This window comes from Emys orbicularis, chromosome 8, assembly GCF_028017835.1.
Source record: "Emys orbicularis isolate rEmyOrb1 chromosome 8, rEmyOrb1.hap1, whole genome shotgun sequence".
Taxonomy (NCBI): domain Eukaryota; kingdom Metazoa; phylum Chordata; order Testudines; family Emydidae; genus Emys; species Emys orbicularis.
The window spans coordinates 98,195,419-98,216,175 of NC_088690.1; the positions used below are offsets into that span (position 1 = coordinate 98,195,419).

The 20,757-nt window shown below is 42.5% G+C and overlaps 1 protein-coding gene across 1 annotated transcript in view; it reads right to left on the bottom strand.

Annotated features, from left to right (window-relative positions):
• Positions 1-6,317: 6,317 nt before the first annotated feature.
• Positions 6,318-20,757, bottom strand: part of HSPA4 (heat shock protein family A (Hsp70) member 4) — a 36,652-nt gene continuing 22,212 nt past the window's right edge. The window contains exons 13-19 of the mRNA XM_065409690.1: positions 16,711-16,800; positions 15,016-15,168; positions 12,677-12,802; positions 10,138-10,245; positions 8,746-8,865; positions 8,008-8,169; positions 6,318-7,694 (exon numbers count right to left, since the gene is read on the bottom strand). Coding sequence (XP_065265762.1) covers positions 7,488-7,694; positions 8,008-8,169; positions 8,746-8,865; positions 10,138-10,245; positions 12,677-12,802; positions 15,016-15,168; positions 16,711-16,800 — 966 coding nt within the window. The 3' untranslated portion in view covers positions 6,318-7,487. The remainder of the gene's footprint in view (positions 7,695-8,007; positions 8,170-8,745; positions 8,866-10,137; positions 10,246-12,676; positions 12,803-15,015; positions 15,169-16,710; positions 16,801-20,757) is intronic.

A 20,757-nucleotide genomic window follows, 5' to 3' on the forward strand; every position in this document is an offset into this window, starting at 1 on the left:
TCTGCTGCCTAAAACAAAAAATTAGAGGGATTAAAATCCTCTCAGCATTTCCATTATGAGCTGCTATCATCAACTGTTTCACTCAAGTGAGCCTTGGCATGCACACTCAATGACCTAGAGGTTTTTTGTTTGTTTGTTTTTAAAGTTTCCATAGTACACATCTCAATGATGTATGTTAGCCCTGATCCTGCAATTGGATCTATTAGTGCAGACCCCTGGGCTGAGCACAGTCCTACTGAAGTCAATGGGGTTCCACGCTAGTGGATCTAATTGCAGGATTGGGAGCTTACCTTATTACAGCTCAGAAAAACTGCTCACTGGTAAATAGTGATGGGTCGGAGGAGATCTGTTTCAAATTATCCATGAGATTCAAATGAGTAAATAATACTTTTGAAAAAAGTCCATACTTATACACTTCTATTTTTGTAAATATAACCAAGAAAGGTGCATTTAAAAAACAAAACAAAAACAAAGGAGAGATACAAGTCCAATTCAAACCCTTACACACTAGGAAACTCAGAGTTTTAATTATGTAAATCTGAAATCACTCCTTTCCTTTAACATACCACTGTGCCTTGCATATAAAGAACTCTGCTAACTCTCACTCGGCTAATGCAACAGAATGACAATTCTCCGAAGGACCTGCATGGTCTCACCATGCTTCCAAACAAAACAAATAACACATAGTTTAAGCTACAACTCTCAAAAGCGATGATTAAAGTACATTTTGTGATACAATGCCCTTGATTTCACGACTTGTTTACTTATTAATTTGCAAAGGGGCTTTCAATCATCAGTACAAATTAGTGAAGTTCAGCTGTAAAAGACTGAGTGTGTCTTTCTGGTCTCATGCTATGCCTACATTGCAACCAGAGGCATAATTTACATCTTGTGTAGACGTATCCAGGCTAGCTTTAATCTAACTATCTTATTTAAGAAAGCAGCAAAGACATAGTGGTCTGGGCTGTTGAAGCCCACTGTGGTCTCCTGGCTATATACTTGCACTACTAGCCCACACTGACATGTCTCTGCTGCTATTTTACACAAGCCGAAAATTACACCTTGGTTGCAGTGTAGATATAATCTCAGGCCTGGTTTACACATAAAAATTAGATCAACCTAGCTACAGTGCTGTGCTGCAAGAAGTTACATGTTCTGAGGACTACGGCTATGTTAACTGAAGAATTCTTCTGTTGACCTAGCTATAACCTCTGAGTGGGAAATTAACTACACCAACAAAAAAATCCCTTCAATTGTAGGAAGCATCTACACTGGAGTGGCGCAGCGGCAGCACTGTAGCTGTGCCGCTGTAAAGCAAACATGGCCTCTAGCTCCTGCAACACTTAGGCCTTGGCTACACTTGCGAGTTACAGCACAATAAAGCAGCCCCAGGCGCCCTAGCTCACTCTCCGTTCACACTGGCAAGGCACATAGAGCGCTCTGACTCCGCAGCTACAGCGCTGCTGGTACTCCACCTCGGCGAGTGGAATAACGTTTGCTGTGCCACCAGAGCGCCGCGGCGCCAGTGTGAACGAGGTGTTGCATTACTGCGCTGTGATCAGCCTCCGGAAACGTCCCATTCTTAAGTCAAGTGGCCACTCTTGTCATTGTTGTGAAATTGGCTGCAAGAATGCAGAAATGCCCTTTCAAAGCTCCTTTTCGGAGAAGCCGGCTGCTTATCAGCTCTGAGAAAAAGCAAACAGTAAATGTTTGTGTGTGTGTGGGGGGGTGCTGAACTTACAAGACAGCATGCTCACACACTCTCAGCACCCCAAAAACCCCACATACACACAACACACTCCCGGTCACACTCCACTCCACCCCACCCCCCACATTTGAAAAGCACGTTGCAGTCACTTGCATGCTGGGATGGCTGCACATAATGCACCGCTCCCAATGTCGCTGCAAGTGCCGCAAATGTGGCCACACCAGTGTGCTTGAAGCTGTCAGTGTGGACAGACTGCAGCGCTTTCCCTACCACGCTCTACCAAGGCAGGTTTAACTCACAGCGCTCTACATCTGCAAGTATAGCCATGCCCTTAGTGCTGGTCTTTGTTGCAGTTGTTATAACTCAAGTGTTGCCCCAACACAACACCTGTCCACGCACAAAGACCTTAACTCAAGTGCAGTGACACTTTTAACTCAAGTTGGCTGGCCCGTCAGGGGATACAGCTCAACTCGAACAACCTCTCAGCTGCTCACACAATCACACTGTACAGCTCAAGTAGTATTTCCAACTCCCAGTGTGGCCGCTCTTGCTGGAGCCGTTAACTCTAGCGTAGACAAGTCGAGTTAACGCCACAGAGCCCACAAACTCCAGAGCAGTGTCAGACATAGAACACGCATCACCCAGGGTAAAGACGACTCTCACATGCACAGGTGAAAGGGTTGTGAGATAACGAGAAGGCACAGAGAGTATTTGAAAGGAGACTTTTGGCCTGGGAAGTGCGCCCCTAGCAGGTAACCCCAATGGGACTTAGGATAGAAGAGTCAAGCCCTTGATTCTTAGTTTCCCAACCCTTTTCCCAGCCAGCCCCTCTCCCCGTTCCCCACCGTCCCCCCAAGCCAGCCCCTCTCCCCGCCCCGTTCCCCACCGTCCCCCCCGGCCAGCCCCTCTCCCCGCCCCGTCCAACCAGCCCCTCTCCCCGTTCCCCACCGTCCCCCCCCGGCCAGCCCCTCTCCGCCATCCCCCGGCGAGCCCCTCTCCCCACCGTCCCCCCCAGCCAGCCCCTCTCCCCGCACCACTCTCCACCATCCCCCCGTCCAGCCCCTCTCCCCGCCCCACACCGGCCAGTCCCTCCACCCTTTCCTTAGCCAGCCCCGCACCACTTCCCACTCTTACCCCAACCCCCCGCTTTCCCCTCACCGTTGCCCCCCAGCCCTTGCTCCAGGCCGCCCCACATCGCCCCCCACCTCCTCAGTCCCGCCCTGCCGTCACAGCGCCCCCATATCCCGGCCTCTCGCTCGCTCCCACCTCTGCGCTCCTCGGCCTGCACGCTCCGCTCCCAGCGCCGGCCCCTGGGCCCCAGCCGAGGCGCAGAAAGCGGCCGGGCCTACTCCGTGGGACTCCCTGTCCCCGGCTCTCAGCTGGGCCGCGGGCGGCCTCCACCCTACCCGCCCCTCACCACGCAGCCGGGCCCTAGAGCGGCGGCCCGGGCTGAGCGCTAAGCAGCGTGGCTCGGAGCCAGCGCCCCCTAGAGGAGGGAGGCGGGCCCTGCGGAGCCGGACGGGGCCGCCGGTGACCCAAGGGCTGGGGGAAGCCGCCGGTGTGACGCCACGAGAGCAGGGGCAGAAAGGCGCTCCAGCGCTGGAGGTTGCTAGGTGATCGGCTAGGCAGCGCGGGCCTTGCCTGCGTGTTGCCCCGGCCTGGCAGCGCCTGGGCCCTGCTGCACACGTACCTACGGAGCACTCGGGATTAAGCGGGCCCGGGGAGCAAGAACGTCTCCGAACAGAAGCAACTCCGCGCAGCAAGAGCCCGTCTGCAGCCGTAGACGTGACTTCAGTCTAAACGGTGTTGCATAGAGCTCAGTCTGTGATTCTCTGAGCGAGCCCCGCAGCCGTGGGACATGCGTTTAAACAGGCTCCCCTCGGAGCGCCTCAGCTGACTCCCTCTGACGCCGTGCAGCCGCCTCCCCTCAGGCCGCTGTTTGGGACCCACTTCTCAAGTGGTGCCCATGGGTGAGGGGTACAGCAGATCCCCCCTCTTAGAGCAGCAGGTCACAGGCCAGCCGCCCTCAGAACAGGCATTTGGGGTCATTGTAAAACTAATCGAAAATGCTAGTGCAACATTAAATTAAAACATAATGAACTGAATTATAAATGCCTCTAATGGTAGGATCTCTTCATTTTGCAGAATTACCAAAGGTAAAAAAGGAATCCCACCAGATATTGTGTAAACTCAAATGCTTGTTTCGCTCACTCAAGGGAGTTGGTAATATCTTTTGTTGGCCCTCACCCAGCTTGTCTCTCTTATAGCTTGAAACAAAAAACTCTGCTTAAATTCTCTCACTGTAAGCAATTGTGTTTTAATGTTAGGTTACTTAAAAAAAAAAAATCAGTAATTTTAACCTATTAACACACAGGCCCAAACTCTCAGAGACCATATTTAGGCCCTTCAGTGCAGAATTTTCAAGGTGAAGGTGATTTAGACATGTAGTCCCACTGACTTCAAAACAAACACTGATAGAATACAAGTTAGTAGTTGAAGCATTTCATTTTTGTGTAAATTTGATATAGCAGAAAGGGATGGTGATTGCAAGTAAAGGCTATTTATCTGCTAACTTTGAATCTACTGCTAATACAGAAACTGCTGTACATCTAGGTTTACTCATAACTTGAGCAGTGCTGTTTTCCTTGTAATCCTGGTTCTCCTAATGCAGTTCCTTATGTAATCTTGCCATTAGACGTAAGCTCTTCAGGGCAAGGACCTGATTTACTTATCTAACACAATAAAGGTGCTAATTGTGGCCTCTGCCTACACTATGAAAATACTTGTTGTATTGGTTAAAATACTAATCTTATGGGTGACATTGCCTGTTGCCTTTGCTAGCTCCACTGATGGGTGGGGGGAAATCAAATGAACATGATTCTGTAGGTTGGTTTTCCTCTTCAGAGTATACAAATGCTTTTCAGAAGTCCCAGATTTCAGCCACAGCTAGCATTTACAATTTACTTCAAATTTTGAGTCAAATTATGCTGCCTTTTCAAAAACTTAGAGCATGTTCCCAAAAATAAGACAACCCTAACCCCACACATCTACAGAAGATGGAAGGAACTCAGAACTCTCTGGAGGAGGCAAGCCAACTATAGCCTGAAAAAGATTACAGAAATAGCCAGCCTTTGCACAAGACATGCCATGTTTCATCATGTCGTGGTTCTGATCCAATTTAACTAATTAGTATAGGCCAGTTCTTTGCTAAAGGACTGCACAATTTCATTGTTATAATACAGCTAAAACCTTATGACTTTACTTCTGAAGTGATTTGCCATTCTGGCTATCATGAACTGGTTCATCATGTATACACAGCTTGAGTCACCTACCTCACAATTTTAGGTACAGCACAAAACTCGTTTTCCTATTACTTTAAAATTAATGTTTTAAAACAGTTTTGTATGTAGAGGGCTGCCAAAATATGATTCATATTTCATGTAAACAAGCTCAGTCTTAGGTCTGTTTGCAGGATCAAATGGTGCAATAAGATTCCCAATAATGAAATTCTTAGTTGTTGGCTGTCTGGCATTCAAAACATGCTCATAAAAGTTAAGCTACATTGGTCTGGGCATCTCATTTGTACAGCAGACTCAAGAATAACCAAGGCCATATTTTATGGTCAGATAAATCAAGGCACCTATTCTCCTGCTGGCCAGCATCAACAATATAAAGACACCCTGAAGTCAAACCTGAATTCAGATGAGGTTGACTCCAGCACCTGGGAAGCAACATCCCATGACAGTGCCAGATAGCAGCATATGTCATGTTGCTGTTAACAACTTTGAAGCAAGGCACAATATGTAATATGAAAAATATGAACAATGCAAAGCAAGGATACAACAGCCTGTGATCTTGTGTCTTACAGATAACTGTTTGCAGTTCTTAAAAAAAATTAAAACTGGTGGAACTGGAGGATGGAAGGAGGAGAGATGTGTGATACTGCTGGTTTCCAGTACTGTCACTGAAAGATGAGTGGAAATATTACAGCAGTGTAGTGGGAGTATTAATGGAACTAGTATTAATGGAGCTAGTACTGAAGTGATTCAAGCTGAACTGATGAGTGCTGATGCAGTTCTAAGGTTTGCTCAAAGACAGTGCATTTGGAGCAGTACTTGTACTGTTTCACAAGCATTCTAATTTTGAGTGTACAGCACGTAAAAAAAGTGTTTCCAGTACTTGAAATGGGTGTTGTAAATACTGTCAACAGGATAAGCCCCAAGGTAATTCTTAATAGCCACTCTACAGGAAATATTGCACATGTGGTAGTATCATTTAACAGCAAGTTCATTAGTCCAATCCTTTACCTTAAGATATTAAGATGGATACTATTTCTGAAGCCCCATAAAATGGATTTAAGTGAGCCAGTGTAGAAGCACGCAATGTTCTAATTGATTTTTTTTATTAAAGGAACACCATTCAATTCTTGCATTTGTCTGAAAAGAGCAAATGGAGCAGATTGTACACACTGCAACTTCTTGTTCCTTCAAAAACATCACTGTGGCAAATAAAATTGAGGCTGCTGTCACTTATCAATTCATCCCCAACCCAAGTTGCAACTGTTGCCTTGACTATAACTGACAATTTAAAAAAGTAATCCAGTACAATCCAGTGCATTTATTTCTTGTAATATGTGTGGAGGTTTCAACTTTTGATTTAAAACACATACAAATTAACGTTTTCAGGTTTATATGACAATTATCAATACTAGAAGCAAAGTCATGGGTAGAGGAGCTCATGAAAAAAGCCAAATTTTTCTCTTGCTGGAAGATAATTAAACCAAGCATTTCAAATGCAGGTCTCATGGAAGCAAGTATCTCTCTTTCAATGGTTAGCAACTAATCAAAATCATCCATCAGTGCAAGCAGCCAGGAGTATAAACCCTCAATCTCTCTACAAGCATCTAATTTAACTAGGGACAAAAGTTTTGTACAATATTTAGATGGCTGGGGGGGGAGGGGAGTTACCATGAACATACACACTTGCATATCTAATAGCAGGTTCAGATAGTCTGAAATATAGATGTATACAATTGTTACGCTGCATATCAGATATATGAATTTGATTTTATACTCCGTATTAATACTCTATCCATAATGGAGAATGGACGCCAACTGAGGAAGAATCTTAGAGCTCAGTTCTTAGGAACATAATACCACAGGTATACAGGTCACCTCACCCATGGCTCCATACCTTTCATAGCTATCAACTGCACAAGTGCAAACATGAAATTAGTGGAATTCACACACACTGGAACATGTCCGTATTGTGTCTGTTAATGAGAAATAAGAACTAGATTCAAATGGTATTTCATTTAGCTTATGTTCCTCTGTGCTCTGGAAAAGAGAGCTAAAAACCTCACTGCCATCTCCATGTAGTCTTTGAAATATTAATGGACACTTACAACATAGTTGCTGAAAACCACAATAGAAACTTAGTGGTAAGTTAGAAGTTTCAAGTTCTGCCATCTTACTTCTTTAAAACAAGACTCTGCATGAACATAATAAAAAAAACAGGATCAGTTGATGGCTGTTTCAGTAAATCTATTAAGAATTACTAGGGACTTCTAAATACACTCATTATGGCAAGAGATACAATATACTTGACTGAGAAGTAGTTAGCTACTTAAGTATTCTGACGCTCAATACATTGACCAATCCTCTCCAAACATTGCTGTGATAAAGTTGTAGTATTCACTTGCTCCAATTTATATTCAGAACATACGAAGTTGACAATTTAAAGCTTTATTGTAGTTGGTAATATAAACAAGTGCTGACATTCAGTCAATGTCCATTTCTGGGAGTTTCTTTTCTGTAGCTGTTGGAGCAGTTGTATTAGTGCCCTGTTCAGCAGGCTGGGACCCTATGTTGGCATCTCCCTGGCCTTCTACTGGTCCATTCTGTTCAGCTGGATTTTGCTCCTCTTTAGGGATTTCTGCCTTGGGTTTTGGTTTTGTGACTATAGGATTGCAGATACCTGTCAATTCCTAAAATAAGAGTTGAGAGAATTTAAGTTAGAGCACACATTAAGGCTTATACCTACAGTCATCGCCTAAAGCAGCTTACGACAACACTAGTTGAGTGTTCCTAGCTGAAGGCAGAAGTGCCACTACATAGTTTTGGGAGGTTTTGTTGAAAATAGTACTATTCTTTTATTTCCCACCTTCTCTCCTCCTCAGAGCCTCTCTGAGCATAAAGAAATACTGGTAACTATAACAATAACTGGTAACAATAACTGATACCACTTATGCAAAATGAAACTGGTTTCATATTTCTCTGCAAAGTCAAACAAGATCTTACTTTAGTTTTAGCTTGGATGTCCTTAGTCTTTATAACGGGGTCCAAAGTAAGACTTCTCTTGTTCTGAAGATTAAGCTTATTGTTCATCCATTCCATAGCTTCACTTACACTCTTCTCCACTTTTACCATATCTGCTGCATCTAAATGGTCATACTGTTCATCCTAAAGTATGAAAAAATTACACAGCACATTTTACATTACATTTCATTTGCACAGTAAGGACACTACTATTTTAAACATCTAGGCAACATATTTGTTTTGCTTCTCCATCAAATCTTATCCTCCAATTTCAGAATGGATTGTCAGCTGGGATTTGCCCAAAGGGAAACTTTATTTTACACTTAGCTGGGCAAACAATTTTGCTGAGCAGCCCATTGTACCATTCTGAGTATGGTCAAATGGAAGAGAGCTGGCAGCCACAGAACTTCATAATGCTCTGTGATTTCCCCCAGTGGAGGGAACTTGTCTGGGAGAAAGCTGGTTTACAAGCATCACTGGCAGTCATCATTCCAATTATATGAACATACAAGAGTCCTAGTTTTATTCGTAAGAAAGAAAGTCAACATTAAGTATTGAGAAGTTAATTCCTGCCACTGCTTCCCAAACCAGGAGACTGCATTATTTGTTGGCCATTCCCACCACATCTTATACTGAAAAAAGGTGGAAAGAAGAAATCCAAGATAGCTTTTCAACACTTCCTTATAATCATCAGCAAAACATTTGAAAAACTGAAGATACCTTTGCTTTGAATGCATTAATAACTTTCATATACTGTTGTATTTGCTTCCCCAGATCCTCAAATGCTTTTGGTCTTTCCTCTGATTCTTGAAACCGTGCCTGAATAGGCTGACCCAGAGACTGAAATAAAGGACAGAACAGTTTACTGAAATTTTAAACACAGCACTGTACTGGACCTACAGTGACTTTTTAATACATGGCAGTGTTTCCCAACTTTTGAAAGCTGAGTCCCCTCCTCCCATTTTAGGAAAATGAAATTAGTCTCACACCCTCCCTCCAACCCTGCCATGTGTCGTTGAAGGCATATCCATATTGTAGCTCTTCATAATATGCTGCTTCCTCCCCTTTCTTACATGCTTTGATGGGAAGTGAAAGTTAACTATTGACATTTAGATTATCACTGGCATTCTAGTTAGCACAAAGTGAAGTGTAAGAGGCAATTCATGTCTCTGAATGATTGTTTCATGCTCTCTGCCAACTCAAGGCTTGTGTACACGAAGCAGCAATGTGCACTAAAGGGGTGTGATTTCTATAGCATACTAACATGTTGCACATTATTTGATCTGTGTAGACCCTGCCAGTGTGCACTAAAAGTTCCCTAGTTCGCTTTAATGTCCACCTCATGGGGCATGTCCCACATTTTGTCAAATACTGGTATTTTGTGTATTTCATCACTATTGTCAAGTGAAAGAATAGGACTCTACTTATTCACATATTACAATATTTTATAAATCAAAACAAAAGCCACACTGGGGAAGCTTTGCCAAGACTAATTACAAGTTTATCTTATTCAAAAACATTAAAATAGTTCATTATACCTTTTCATAATAAATTACAGAATGCTTTCAAATTCACTAGTATTCCAGCTAAAGACACTACAGCATCTTCTCCCCTGCTGCCAATACAGAATATAGCTATCCTTTTACTTCCAATTTACTTTAGATAAACTGCACAGGAGATTAAGCTTGACTAACATTAGGATTAAATCATATGGCAAGGTAGTTTTCTTCTACCCTCCAAAATTAGTCTTCCATAACTTTAAAGCTCATTTGTATAAAAACGTTTTCCGGTTATAGGTCACCTGTGTTGCCTTTTAAGAGCAAGTAGCAATTCTCACATCTACTTTTCCTTCCCTCTCCAAAGAGATTCAGGAGAAAGATAAAAGCCTACACAATGCAGCACTCGCATCACTAGCATTTCCTTTCACTTTAGGCTCAATTAAAAGCTTCTCCTGCCTATGCTCTTAAATTATTTTCTTCATGTTTGCAAGCACGACCACCTCCCAACTCATTTAAATAATTTATTGTTCATTAGGGCCTGATTTATAGCTTAAGTGGACTAAATTCAATTGAGACTTGAAGATGACAGTTACAGTGCTGAAGTGCCACTTACCTTGAGTTCAGTTAGTTTATCAATGTAAACTTGTTTGGGTTGGTCTTCACCATCTTCATACAGCCAATTTTCAGTGTCTTCCAGTTTCAAAGTGAAACTATTTCTATCCTGAGACCAGAAACAACCAATAGGAATTGAATACTGAATTTAGAGATCATCTCCCATAAAACAAAAGTGATAAACATCTGGTGTCATTTGGATACTCTTTCCTGAAACATGACGGACATTTTGTCTGGTCTGTTAGAACTTAAATATTTTCTTTAAAAAAAGCTTGAAGTGTTGGAGTAGAATTTTTTTTTTTTTTTTTTTTTAAACTGAGGCCTTGTCTACCCTAGAAAGGGTTTGCCAGCCCAACTATACTGGCACAAGCCTGTTTTCCGGTATAACTCCCATCCACACTAGAGCTTTTGCTGGTATAGAAATGCAAAAAAAATATCACACCCCTAATGTTATTTTACCAGCAAAAGTTTCTAGTGTACACCTAGCCTTATTATAAGACAGAGATCATAGAGCAAGGGATGTCAATCTATGACAAGGGCTGAATTCTATTCTCATTTGTGGGCTGGAACATAAATTTAAGAACGGATACCTTCAATTGGCTGTGGTCAAAGGAGCCAACAATCCTGGAGAGCATAAATGGGAATTTTGAGTAATAGAGAGGTGATTTAACTGTTCCAACTGCTACTGGAATATTGTTTCCAGTTCTGGTGCCCACAATTCAAGAAGGACGTTAATATATTGGAGAGGATTCAGAGAAAAGCCACAAGAATTATAAAACAATAAAAAACAAGATAGATTCAAAGAACTCAATCTATTTGGTTTAACAAAGAAAAGGTTAAGGGGTGACCAACAGTTAGAGCCCTTCATTTTCAGTTTTTATTTTATTTAATTTTTTCAGGAATTTATTGGTGTTTATTACTACAACAACAAAAACAGTTGAAAATCATGCAAAAAAAATTCTGGGTAAATTTTGGGGGTTATTTTGGTGGACGGAAGGAGGGGGGCAAAGTATTCAGTAGATTAATGCTCTGATGAATAGAATTCAATGTGGTTTGCTGCAGAACTAAAACAAAACTCAAAACACAATGCCACCTCTGAGTTTAAGAAAACAATACATCTCTAATCTCCAAATAAAAACTTTTCATTTGAATAAACCAGGTACTGTTGCAGACTTAGAACTATTAGCCAATAATATTTACATTAAATAATTGGACCACACCATTTGCAGCGCATACTCTCAGCTTCATCCTTTTCTCGTTTTTGAACTTTTGAATACTTCCCTTGTGTTCTGAAACACATTCTGATACAGATTTTCATTTTCTTCCCCTTTTAGTGTGTCAAATCTTTAAACGGTTATCTGCTAATAGCTTGAAATGTGTACGTGAGATTTATCAGTACGTTCAGATGTGCATGCACTTCAGAGCTTATGTGTGTGTGCGCCTTTTTATTGTGTATATGTATATCTTCTAGATCCCCAATACATAGTCTTACTTTAACAGGCAGCTTTGCATATACACACAGACTAATGTATTATCGTAATACATATATCTCATGCAATGTATTGTATTTTCCTAATAAAACAAGTTATTTTTTATATATTTGAATGATACAAAAGTAGAGTGAAATTGGAAAAAAACAAATACTTTTTGGTAAAACCTGGGATTTTTTCAGTAAAAATCAATTTAAACTGAAAACGAAGGGGCTTAATTACAGTCTATTAAATATTTGTTCTCCATGTAGATATTTACAATGGGCTCTTCAATCTATCAGAAAAAGCTATAACATAATCCAATGGCTGGAAGTTGAAGCCAGACAAATTCAGACAGGAAATAAGGTGTACATTTTTAATGGTGAGAGTAATTAACCATTAGAACAGTTTACCAAGGGTTGTGGTGGATTCTCCATCACTGAATTTTTTCTAAAAGATATACTCTAGGAATTATTTTTGGGGAAGTTCTAAATTATCACAATTGTCCTTTCTGGCCTTGGAATCTTTGAATTCACAGCAGAACTTGTGGGAGATTTGCATTGAGATCAAGGGTAAAAAAAAACAGTGGTCCTAAAAATGAGATTATTTTATCCACCAAGTGAGGCTGACCATGACAATAAAGTACTCCCCATTCTCATTCCTTTGAGCTTTGTTTCAACTCCCTTCTCCATTTCACCTGGGAATGATCACTAATTAATGCAAATATTAACTTTTTAAAGTGTTATCATTTGGGTTCTAGAATTAACATTTCCCTGAGATTAATGTAGGGCAGAGGAGTTGACACTTGAGTTCTTATCTCAGGTAGTTTGCAAACTAAGAAAGGCATTATCAGTTTATACTTGGTCTCATGTTTGGAATGTTTATTCTCAACCATGAGGACTAGAAAGTTACTTTTCTTAAAAAATGAAAGTTACATTTCTGAATGTAACATGCAGGCCAAACACATCCAGGGTGTTTGACACCCTTGGTTTAAAGACTGTTAATAGAAGAGACCTGAAATTTTAGACCACAAAGAACAAAAAAGGTATTAGTCAAATTGGCGATACTTACATCTTCACTAACAAATTTCTCATACAAGCCACAGAGCTTGTCTCTCATATCATACACATATTCCTCCACTGCATTCTTGGCATCATTCCGCTCTTTCTCCAGTTTATCCTGCATGATCATTTTACCCTGCAGAAAAGAAATTAGTTCAATCTTACTCAAGAATTAGAACTCAATTAAAATTTTTATAATAGCATTAGAGACAACATACTGAGGAGCAAGTATAAACAAATGCATGGATGCATCTGAGATGAATGAAGCCATCAGGATAGAGACAATTTCAATTGAGTATTTTTGTGAGGAAATGCATTTTTAAGCTCATCTGCCCACACTACAACAGCCATTGAGAAGCAGATTGATGTCAGCCTTTAGGGTATCTGTGCCATCTAAGCTTAAATTTTAATTGATGAATGATTTTATTCTCCTGCTTGTTGGTTCCTTGAGAAGAAACTTGCTTTCCATAAGGATTGCTGTATTTTTAGTTAGAGATGCCTATGTAAAGGTAACCCAGACTTTAGGAACCAAATCCAATTCTGAAGCTGCTAATTAGACTTCTTTGCATTACTTGGGCACTTTCATTCTGCTTTGATATCTCCAAGGGAGAGATGCAGAGAACACAATTCTCCTATGGTTTGGAAAGGAAGTACTTTTTGGTGATCAGAGTGCTATCATCCTGCTCTGTTTCCTCTGCTGAGGGAGGATGAGTACCAAGTGTAAGTAGGACTTGTATCCTGAAAGGGAGAAAGGAAATGTTTCAGGTGGCTGGGACTAACCCCTCCCAGCAGCCAGTAGACTCCAGAAATTCTCCCCCATTCTCCAACCCTTTGCAAGGTCAACACTTCCTGAGCCAGTGAAAAAACTAGCACAGCAGTACGTGCGTCTGCCAACCCAGTGTCCTTAGATTTCAGCAGCAAGCCAACACATTGCTTGTCGCTCATAGAACTCACTTCAAGCACTCAAACTATCAAGCAAGATCACAGGCAAATCAGGAAGAGGATAAAGAGGCAGCTACATAAGAAACATTGCCATATGGACTTGTATTTCAATGAGATACAGTTTTACAACTTTGCTGCAACTGTGAAAGATGGAAGGTGGTGGTGAACAAATTCCATATCAGACATCTCGCTTAAGACGACAATGACACCTACAGGCTAGGCTGTATTATTAGTATTACAGTGGAATGTAGAGTCCCCAGTCAGGATTGAGAACTCATTGTGTTGCTTGCTGTGGTGACAATCCCTGGCTTAAAAAAATTTACAGTCTCAGAAAGCTGAATAACCAATTACTTTTAAACACAGAATTCAATTTAAGCGGCATACTGATCCAACTGAAAATTTGGTACCCTAGTTTTCCAGTTTTAAGACTGACTCTAACATAGCAAGAATTCCCAGGCCAATACAATCTGAATTGCCCAGGTAGTTGGAGGACAAGTGCTCTAGCTATGGCCATCTGAAGAGATACCAATGGTTTAGTAGCAGACATTCAGGGAACCAGATGGATTGACTGATTGGAGCAGGTGACAAGAGCTTCAGAATAAACAATAAGTCTATAAAGCAATCCAGTACTACTGAAATAAAGAACATAATCAATACGAATCAGAAAAATTTAGCTGCTATAAACAGTGTGCACAGGATTTTTTTTATCAAACTGAATTCTTTACACCATTGTAAAGAAAAAGGAGCTACTGGGTTACCTCAGACTGTGGTGTTTTTACCATTTAAGAAGGTCTCAGATGTACTTTGAAGTCTTGTGATTTGAAGTGAGCAGCCTTCATTAACTGACCTATTAACAGCTCCCCAAATACCCTTTCTGGTGGCAAAAAATGCACTGCAAGCTTTTCTTTTGGAGTTTGTATTATATAATTAAATTGTCCCATTCCGGCCAACATTAAATGCATTTTTTATACCTTTAACATTTTTCCACTGAAAACACTAACTTGCAAGACATTAGATAGGTGCTCAGAAACTAACATGGTGAGTGCAGTAATAAATACCTAAGTTATGGGTTCAGAAACTTAGTGTCAGTTCACAAAGCCATTTTTCTAAAATGTAGCCGTATTCCCTATTTGCAATTGTAGAATATCCCTGTAGCAAGTTATAGCAGATGCTCATTAGGATAAGGCGTGTATTTTTAGCTGTCTTTAGTGCAGTTAGTTTTGCCCTTCTTGGAGAAAGTTAGCCATTCTGTCTCCTTTTGCTGTTCATAATGTCTCACCCTCTCCCTTGCCTTTCTCCAGCTGGAAATGAGGAGAGTCAGCACGTCGTGACCAGCAGTCTCTGTGCAGACCATGTTTGTAAGACTATGGCCTAGATAGAGGTAAAAGTACCATTCAGTTATTTTACCTCATTCTCAATGAATAAGTTCAGCATATCCTTCCCTATCTGCCACAGCAACTGATTCTCAATGGGAAGGTCCACTGTACTAGTCTTTACTTTAGCCTTCTTGGCTTGAGGAGGTTGATCCATTTTCTTGTCTTTTGATCCAGCCTGAGATGTCTGCATTAAAAAAAAAAAAACCAACATTCAGAGCACAATAGTCACTAAAGCAGGGGTGGGCAAACTATGGTCCTGGGGGACACATCTGGCCCTTCAGATGTTTTAATCTGGCCCTTGAGCTCCCGCCGGGGAGCGGGGTCAGGAGCTTGTTCAGCTCAGCACGTGCCGTGGCTCCGCACAGCTCCCAGAAGTGGGAGCATGTCCCCCCTCTGTCTCTTACGCGTAGGGGCATCCAGGAGGCTCTGCATGCTGCCCCAAGTGCTGCCTCCGCAGCTCCCATTGGACGGCAACCATAGCCAATGGAAGCTGCAGGGGCGGCGCCTGCGGACAGGGCAGCACACAGAGCCGCCTGGCTGCGCCTCCACGTAGGAGGGACATGCTGCTGCTTCCGGGAGCTGCTTGAGGTAAGTGCCGCCCGGAGCCTGCACCCCTGACCCCCTCCAGCGCCCCAACCCCCTGCCCCAGCCCTGATCCCCTTCCTGCCCTCCGAACCCCTTGGTCCCACCCTCCTGCACCCCAGGGCCCGCTCCACCAGCTGGAGCCCCCCGCCCCACCTGCACAACCCCCTGCTCCAGCCCTCTCATTTCTGGCCCCACCCCAGGGCTGGCACCCCAACCCCCAATTTTGTGAGCATTCATGGCCCCCATACAATTTCCATGCCCACATGTGGCCCTCGGGCAAAAAAGTTCGCCCACCTCCGCACTAAAGGGACACCCAATTCAAGTCACATTTGTCTTAATTTTTTTATTACTATGTTTATTAACATTTTAAGTTACTAGAGCAAATTATCAGTCAGTGCTGCTTCATTTCTTCTGAATGGAATTCTCAGCTGCTTTGAAATTCTGTGACAAAGTCTACAGATTTTGCAGCTTTCTAGTTTGGTAGTAAGGAAACTCTGCAACAGCTTCACTTCTATTAAAAATGAAGACTTGTTTAAATACTGTATTGAACTGAATGCAATCAATACAATAGCCTTGTGCTATTTATTTTAAAATTGAATTTAGTTTTATGCTGCTCCAAATTTTCTGTTTTAAACATGTCACATATTTCTGTATCGAAGGCAAAATTACCTGGTACAAATTGTTCGGGGAAATTTGTGGTTTTGGCAGCTGAGTAGCAGACAGTGGGAGCATTTGGTACTAGGAGTGTAGCTTGAGACTGGGCTAAGCACATTTTTGCTTAAATGATCACCACTTAGAGTTAACATTGACATTTAAATAGTCAGTTTAGTGTTTGGCGTGAACAATCCTTTCAGATGAATGGGGCAGTTCACAAATCCCAGAGTTACTGTTTCAAGTTATCTGCAGTCTCAGGGAGACAGCATTGCATCAATTTATGCTCTGTTCGTATTTTTAAGGCACTAGTCGCAACTAGGAGAACTAGAAATACTTTTAAGTGAAAGCTTAGTTTCCAGAGCCTAGTTCTGTGGCAAGGGGTGGAGAATGGGTCCTGATTATACATTACAGAGCCAACATTCCAGAAGGCAAAATGGTCCAACCAGATGAGCTAATCAGACAATAAGACATCAAATACACTTAGTACCTCCATTTCTTCAGACTCTGCCTTACTGTCAGCTTGCGCTTGCGGCTGCTCTTCATTCTTTTGTTGCTCCTCCTGGTCTACTTGCATCTTCTGAAATTAGAAGAAAACACTTAAATGTAGAGCTAAGTCTCAAATACTTAGTTTTATATGACCCAGTGTATAATCAATTTAAACTTCTGGACTGGTCACTGTGATTGTATAGTTAGTACGCTTCAGGTCCTGCAGTGAAAATCTAAATTTAATTAAAGTGAAGCTAGAAACTATGTAACAGGGTTAATTAAGCCTTTGCATCTAACCTTTATTGATAAATATTTGCCATACTGAGATTTCTAATACATATTAGCACAACTGTTTTGTACTCGTTTTTAAAAACAATGGTTACTTATCCTACAGTAACTGCAATTCTTCAAGATGTGCTGTCCACACAAATGCCACGCTCTGTAGACATCCACATGAGACTGGATTGTTTTGGCCAAGAGTGACCTTGAGGCCAGGTCTGCCCTGGAACCCCCCCACTCAAGGGCTTAAAGGGCAGGGGGCCCAACTGTCTCTTAGTTCCTTCACCAATACCGACTCCCCTAGGAATAGGATTCTGTAGCCAAGGGGAAGGAAGGAAGGTTGGTTGTGGAATCTGTGATAACACATCTCAAGAACTACAGTTACTGTAGGTAAATAACTGTTCTTTCTTCAAGCGACTGTCCACACAGATTCCACTCTTGGTGACTACTAAGCAGTTGTCTAATTGCTTGGAGGTGGGAAACAGGAATTCTACTTAAATAATGACTACCACCAGTTTTAATCGGGCTGTGCTGCATTCAGCCTGGAAGCCTTGACTAAGGAATAGCATTTTAGGTGTGGCTTAGGCTGCACATAGCTGCTCTACAAATTTGCTACAGGAATGTTCCTCAGCCATAGGCTGCCTGAGCTCTAGTGGAATGAGCTCCAATTGGCTAAGTAGATCTATCTTGGCTAACATATCTCCTTTTACTCGGAGACCCACTAGGACAACTGTTCTCAAACTGTGGGTCGGGACCCCATTTTAATGGGGTCACCAGGGCTGGCTTAGACTTGCTGGGACCTGGGACCAACGCCTGAGGGCTTCAGCACTCAGGTTTCAGGCCCCCTGCCTGGGGCTGAAGCCCTTTGGCTTCCCCCCCCCCCCCCCCCACCAGGGGCCCGGGCTGGCTCAGGCTTCAGTTCCTTCTCCTGGGGTCGCATAGTAATTTTTATTGTCCAAAGGGGGTCATGGTGCAATGAAGTTTGAGAACCCCTGCATTAGGATAACCTCCACGAGGACAGAGAACATAGCATAAACTACAAATAGTCAGTATGTTCCTGGATGATTTTTCAGTGCTCTTACTATATTAAGCATGTGAAGTCTACATTCTTCTGGGGGTTGAGAGGTTTAGGAACGAAAAACTAGAAATGCTTTATATGGAACTCAGACAATCTTTAGAGAAAGCTAGGGTGGAGGTCTGAGTAATCCTGTCCTTATGAAATACTGTATATTGAGAATTCAAGTCTCCCCTGCCCTCCTAAACTCATACAATGGCTACCAAAAAGACAGCCTCCATTGAGAGGTGGTATAGGGAACAGATTGCTAAGGGCTCAAAGAAGGCATTCATCAATTCTGCTAAAACTGTATTAAAGTCCAAAGAAGGAATGACTCCCAAACTAGGGGGAAAACAAGCAGGATGCCCTTCAGGAATCTTGCTGCTGTAGGATGGGGAAAATCAAGTGTGGCCCTGGATCAGGGGGCATTGTGCAGATATTGTTGCTAAAAGGACCCTTATGGGAGGGACAGAAAATCCAGATGGTTTGCTAGCCCTGAAACAGTCCAGTATCACTGAGATTTGGACTTCAGCACCACCTTTCTCATTTATTTCCAAATAGAAAACCTCTTTCATTTAGCTTTGTAAGTCAGCCTGGTTATGGATTTCTTGCTTTGGAGCACACCATTGTGAACAGCCTCTTTCAGTGGATGTACCAAGGCTGTCAGGTACAATGATGCTGGGTTCAAGTGCAGGACCTGGCAGTTGTTCTGGGAGACTATCAGTCAAAGCAGCTAAGGTTTTTGTGGAGCTGCATTGAAAGATTCATCAGATCCTAATACCAGAACTGCCTAACTCATGCTGGGTCTTTCAGTCCTGTGCCCTGCATCCTCTGTTTTCTCAAGATCATGGGGATCAGTCGAAAGGTATACATCAACTCCAGTGTTCAAGGGATGAGGAAGGCATCTGTTAGGAATCCTGAGCTTGCACACCCACCGGAATAGAATATCTGACACTTGTTCTTATCTGTTGTAAGTGGATTTACTTTTGGAAATCCCCATTTGCAAAAGATGCTCTATATGCCTGAGTCTTATAGATAACTCATGGTCATAGAAATGCCTACTAAGCTGGTTTGCCAAGGTGTTCTGAAGGCCAGGAAGGTGCAGAGCCACTGCTGTGATTTGGTTCAGAATGCACTGATTCCACAGATGTATGGTTTCCTGACAGAGTACGGATGATCTTGCTCCCCCTTGACTGTTGATGTGCATTGCTGTGATTTTGTCTGTCCCCCACTTGTACCATGAAAAAGAGGCAGGAACGCTTTGCATGACAGACACTGATGGCCCTGAGCTCTAGGATGTTTATGTGGAGAAGAGCTTCCTGAGGGGACCACAGGCCTTGAATCTGAAGGCCATCTAAATGAGTGGATGCATCCATCAGAGCCTTGGTAGGAAAGTGTAGAGGAGGATTTTCTGTTGCATACTTGAAGAGTGTCTTTCCACAGTTTAATTTGGAGAGGATTTCTTGTGGTACCACGACCCTGTTCATCTGGTGTCTCTGGGTAGGATGTACTGATTTCAATCATCCTTTCATGGAGTATAGGTGAAGTCTGGCATGCTGTGTGACATAACTGCATGAGGCCTTAAAACTTTTACAGGTTTTATGCAGGGGGTGAGAACAAAACATTTCTGTTCGTCCTATTAGGCTCTTGACATTTGCATCAAACCTGCTACCTAATGGAAGCCCCAGATTGTAGGGTGGCAGGAGGAAGTGGCAAAGGGTAGTCACTAGGGGAATTTGTTTCTTCCTCACCAGCTATAAGGATCTCTGTAGCTGACTAACACTGGACAGAAGAGCACCGTCTAAAAAGATGATTTATCATGTCTGCTTCCTCCTTGAGGTCAGGAAATAAGAGTCCCAAAGAGCACAGTCATCCTTGAATCTTTTAGGGAGTGGAAGGCTTCCTCTGTCCTGCCACCAGCCTGATGCATCAGTGCCTCCAACACTGATAGTTTGGCAGGCACCTCAGTTTCTTGAGTAGAAGTGACTATGGTACCAGGTCCACCAATAAGTAACTTGACACTATATGAAGTTTCAGTGCAGAGATGGAAGGCAGTCAGCACTGAGGTGGAAAGTACTAGGGCTACTGTGAGTGACACTCAGTGCCCAGGCTTTGAGTACCAAGGCACCAGGTGCTAGGGTCAGTGCCAAGGGATCAGTACCAACGGCAGTGTGGTCTGCTGATTTGGAGGGTATTACGTGTGTTGCCTTGGAAGTCAGAACCACCCTATCGTACTCCCAATACATTGTTTCGCTGTCTGTCCATTTAGACTAAGTACCTCTAGACAAGTTCACTCACTCTTATGTACAAGTGCCAAGCACACTGTTGTATGCAGTGTTGTTGTGGCCATGTCAGTCCAAGGATATTAAGAGAGAAAAGGTGGGTGAGGGAATATCTTTTATTGGACCAACCTCCCCATATGCCAACCTCTTCACAGGCCACCTTGAAGAAGAATTTCTGGACAAATGCATCAAGAATCCAGTGATACACCGGATACATCAATGATATTTTCATAACAGAAGTTGGTCCAACAAAAAATTACCTCACCCACTTTGTCTCTCTAAGCACACTGTTGGCATTTACCAAATACATGTTTACTTTTTGCCCTTCATTCATTTTCAATTATTCTCAGACACAAGTGTTTGAGTGACAAAAACTGCAGGAGAACATTTAAATCAAAACAAAAAAACCTTGGGGAAAAAAAAACAAACAAAA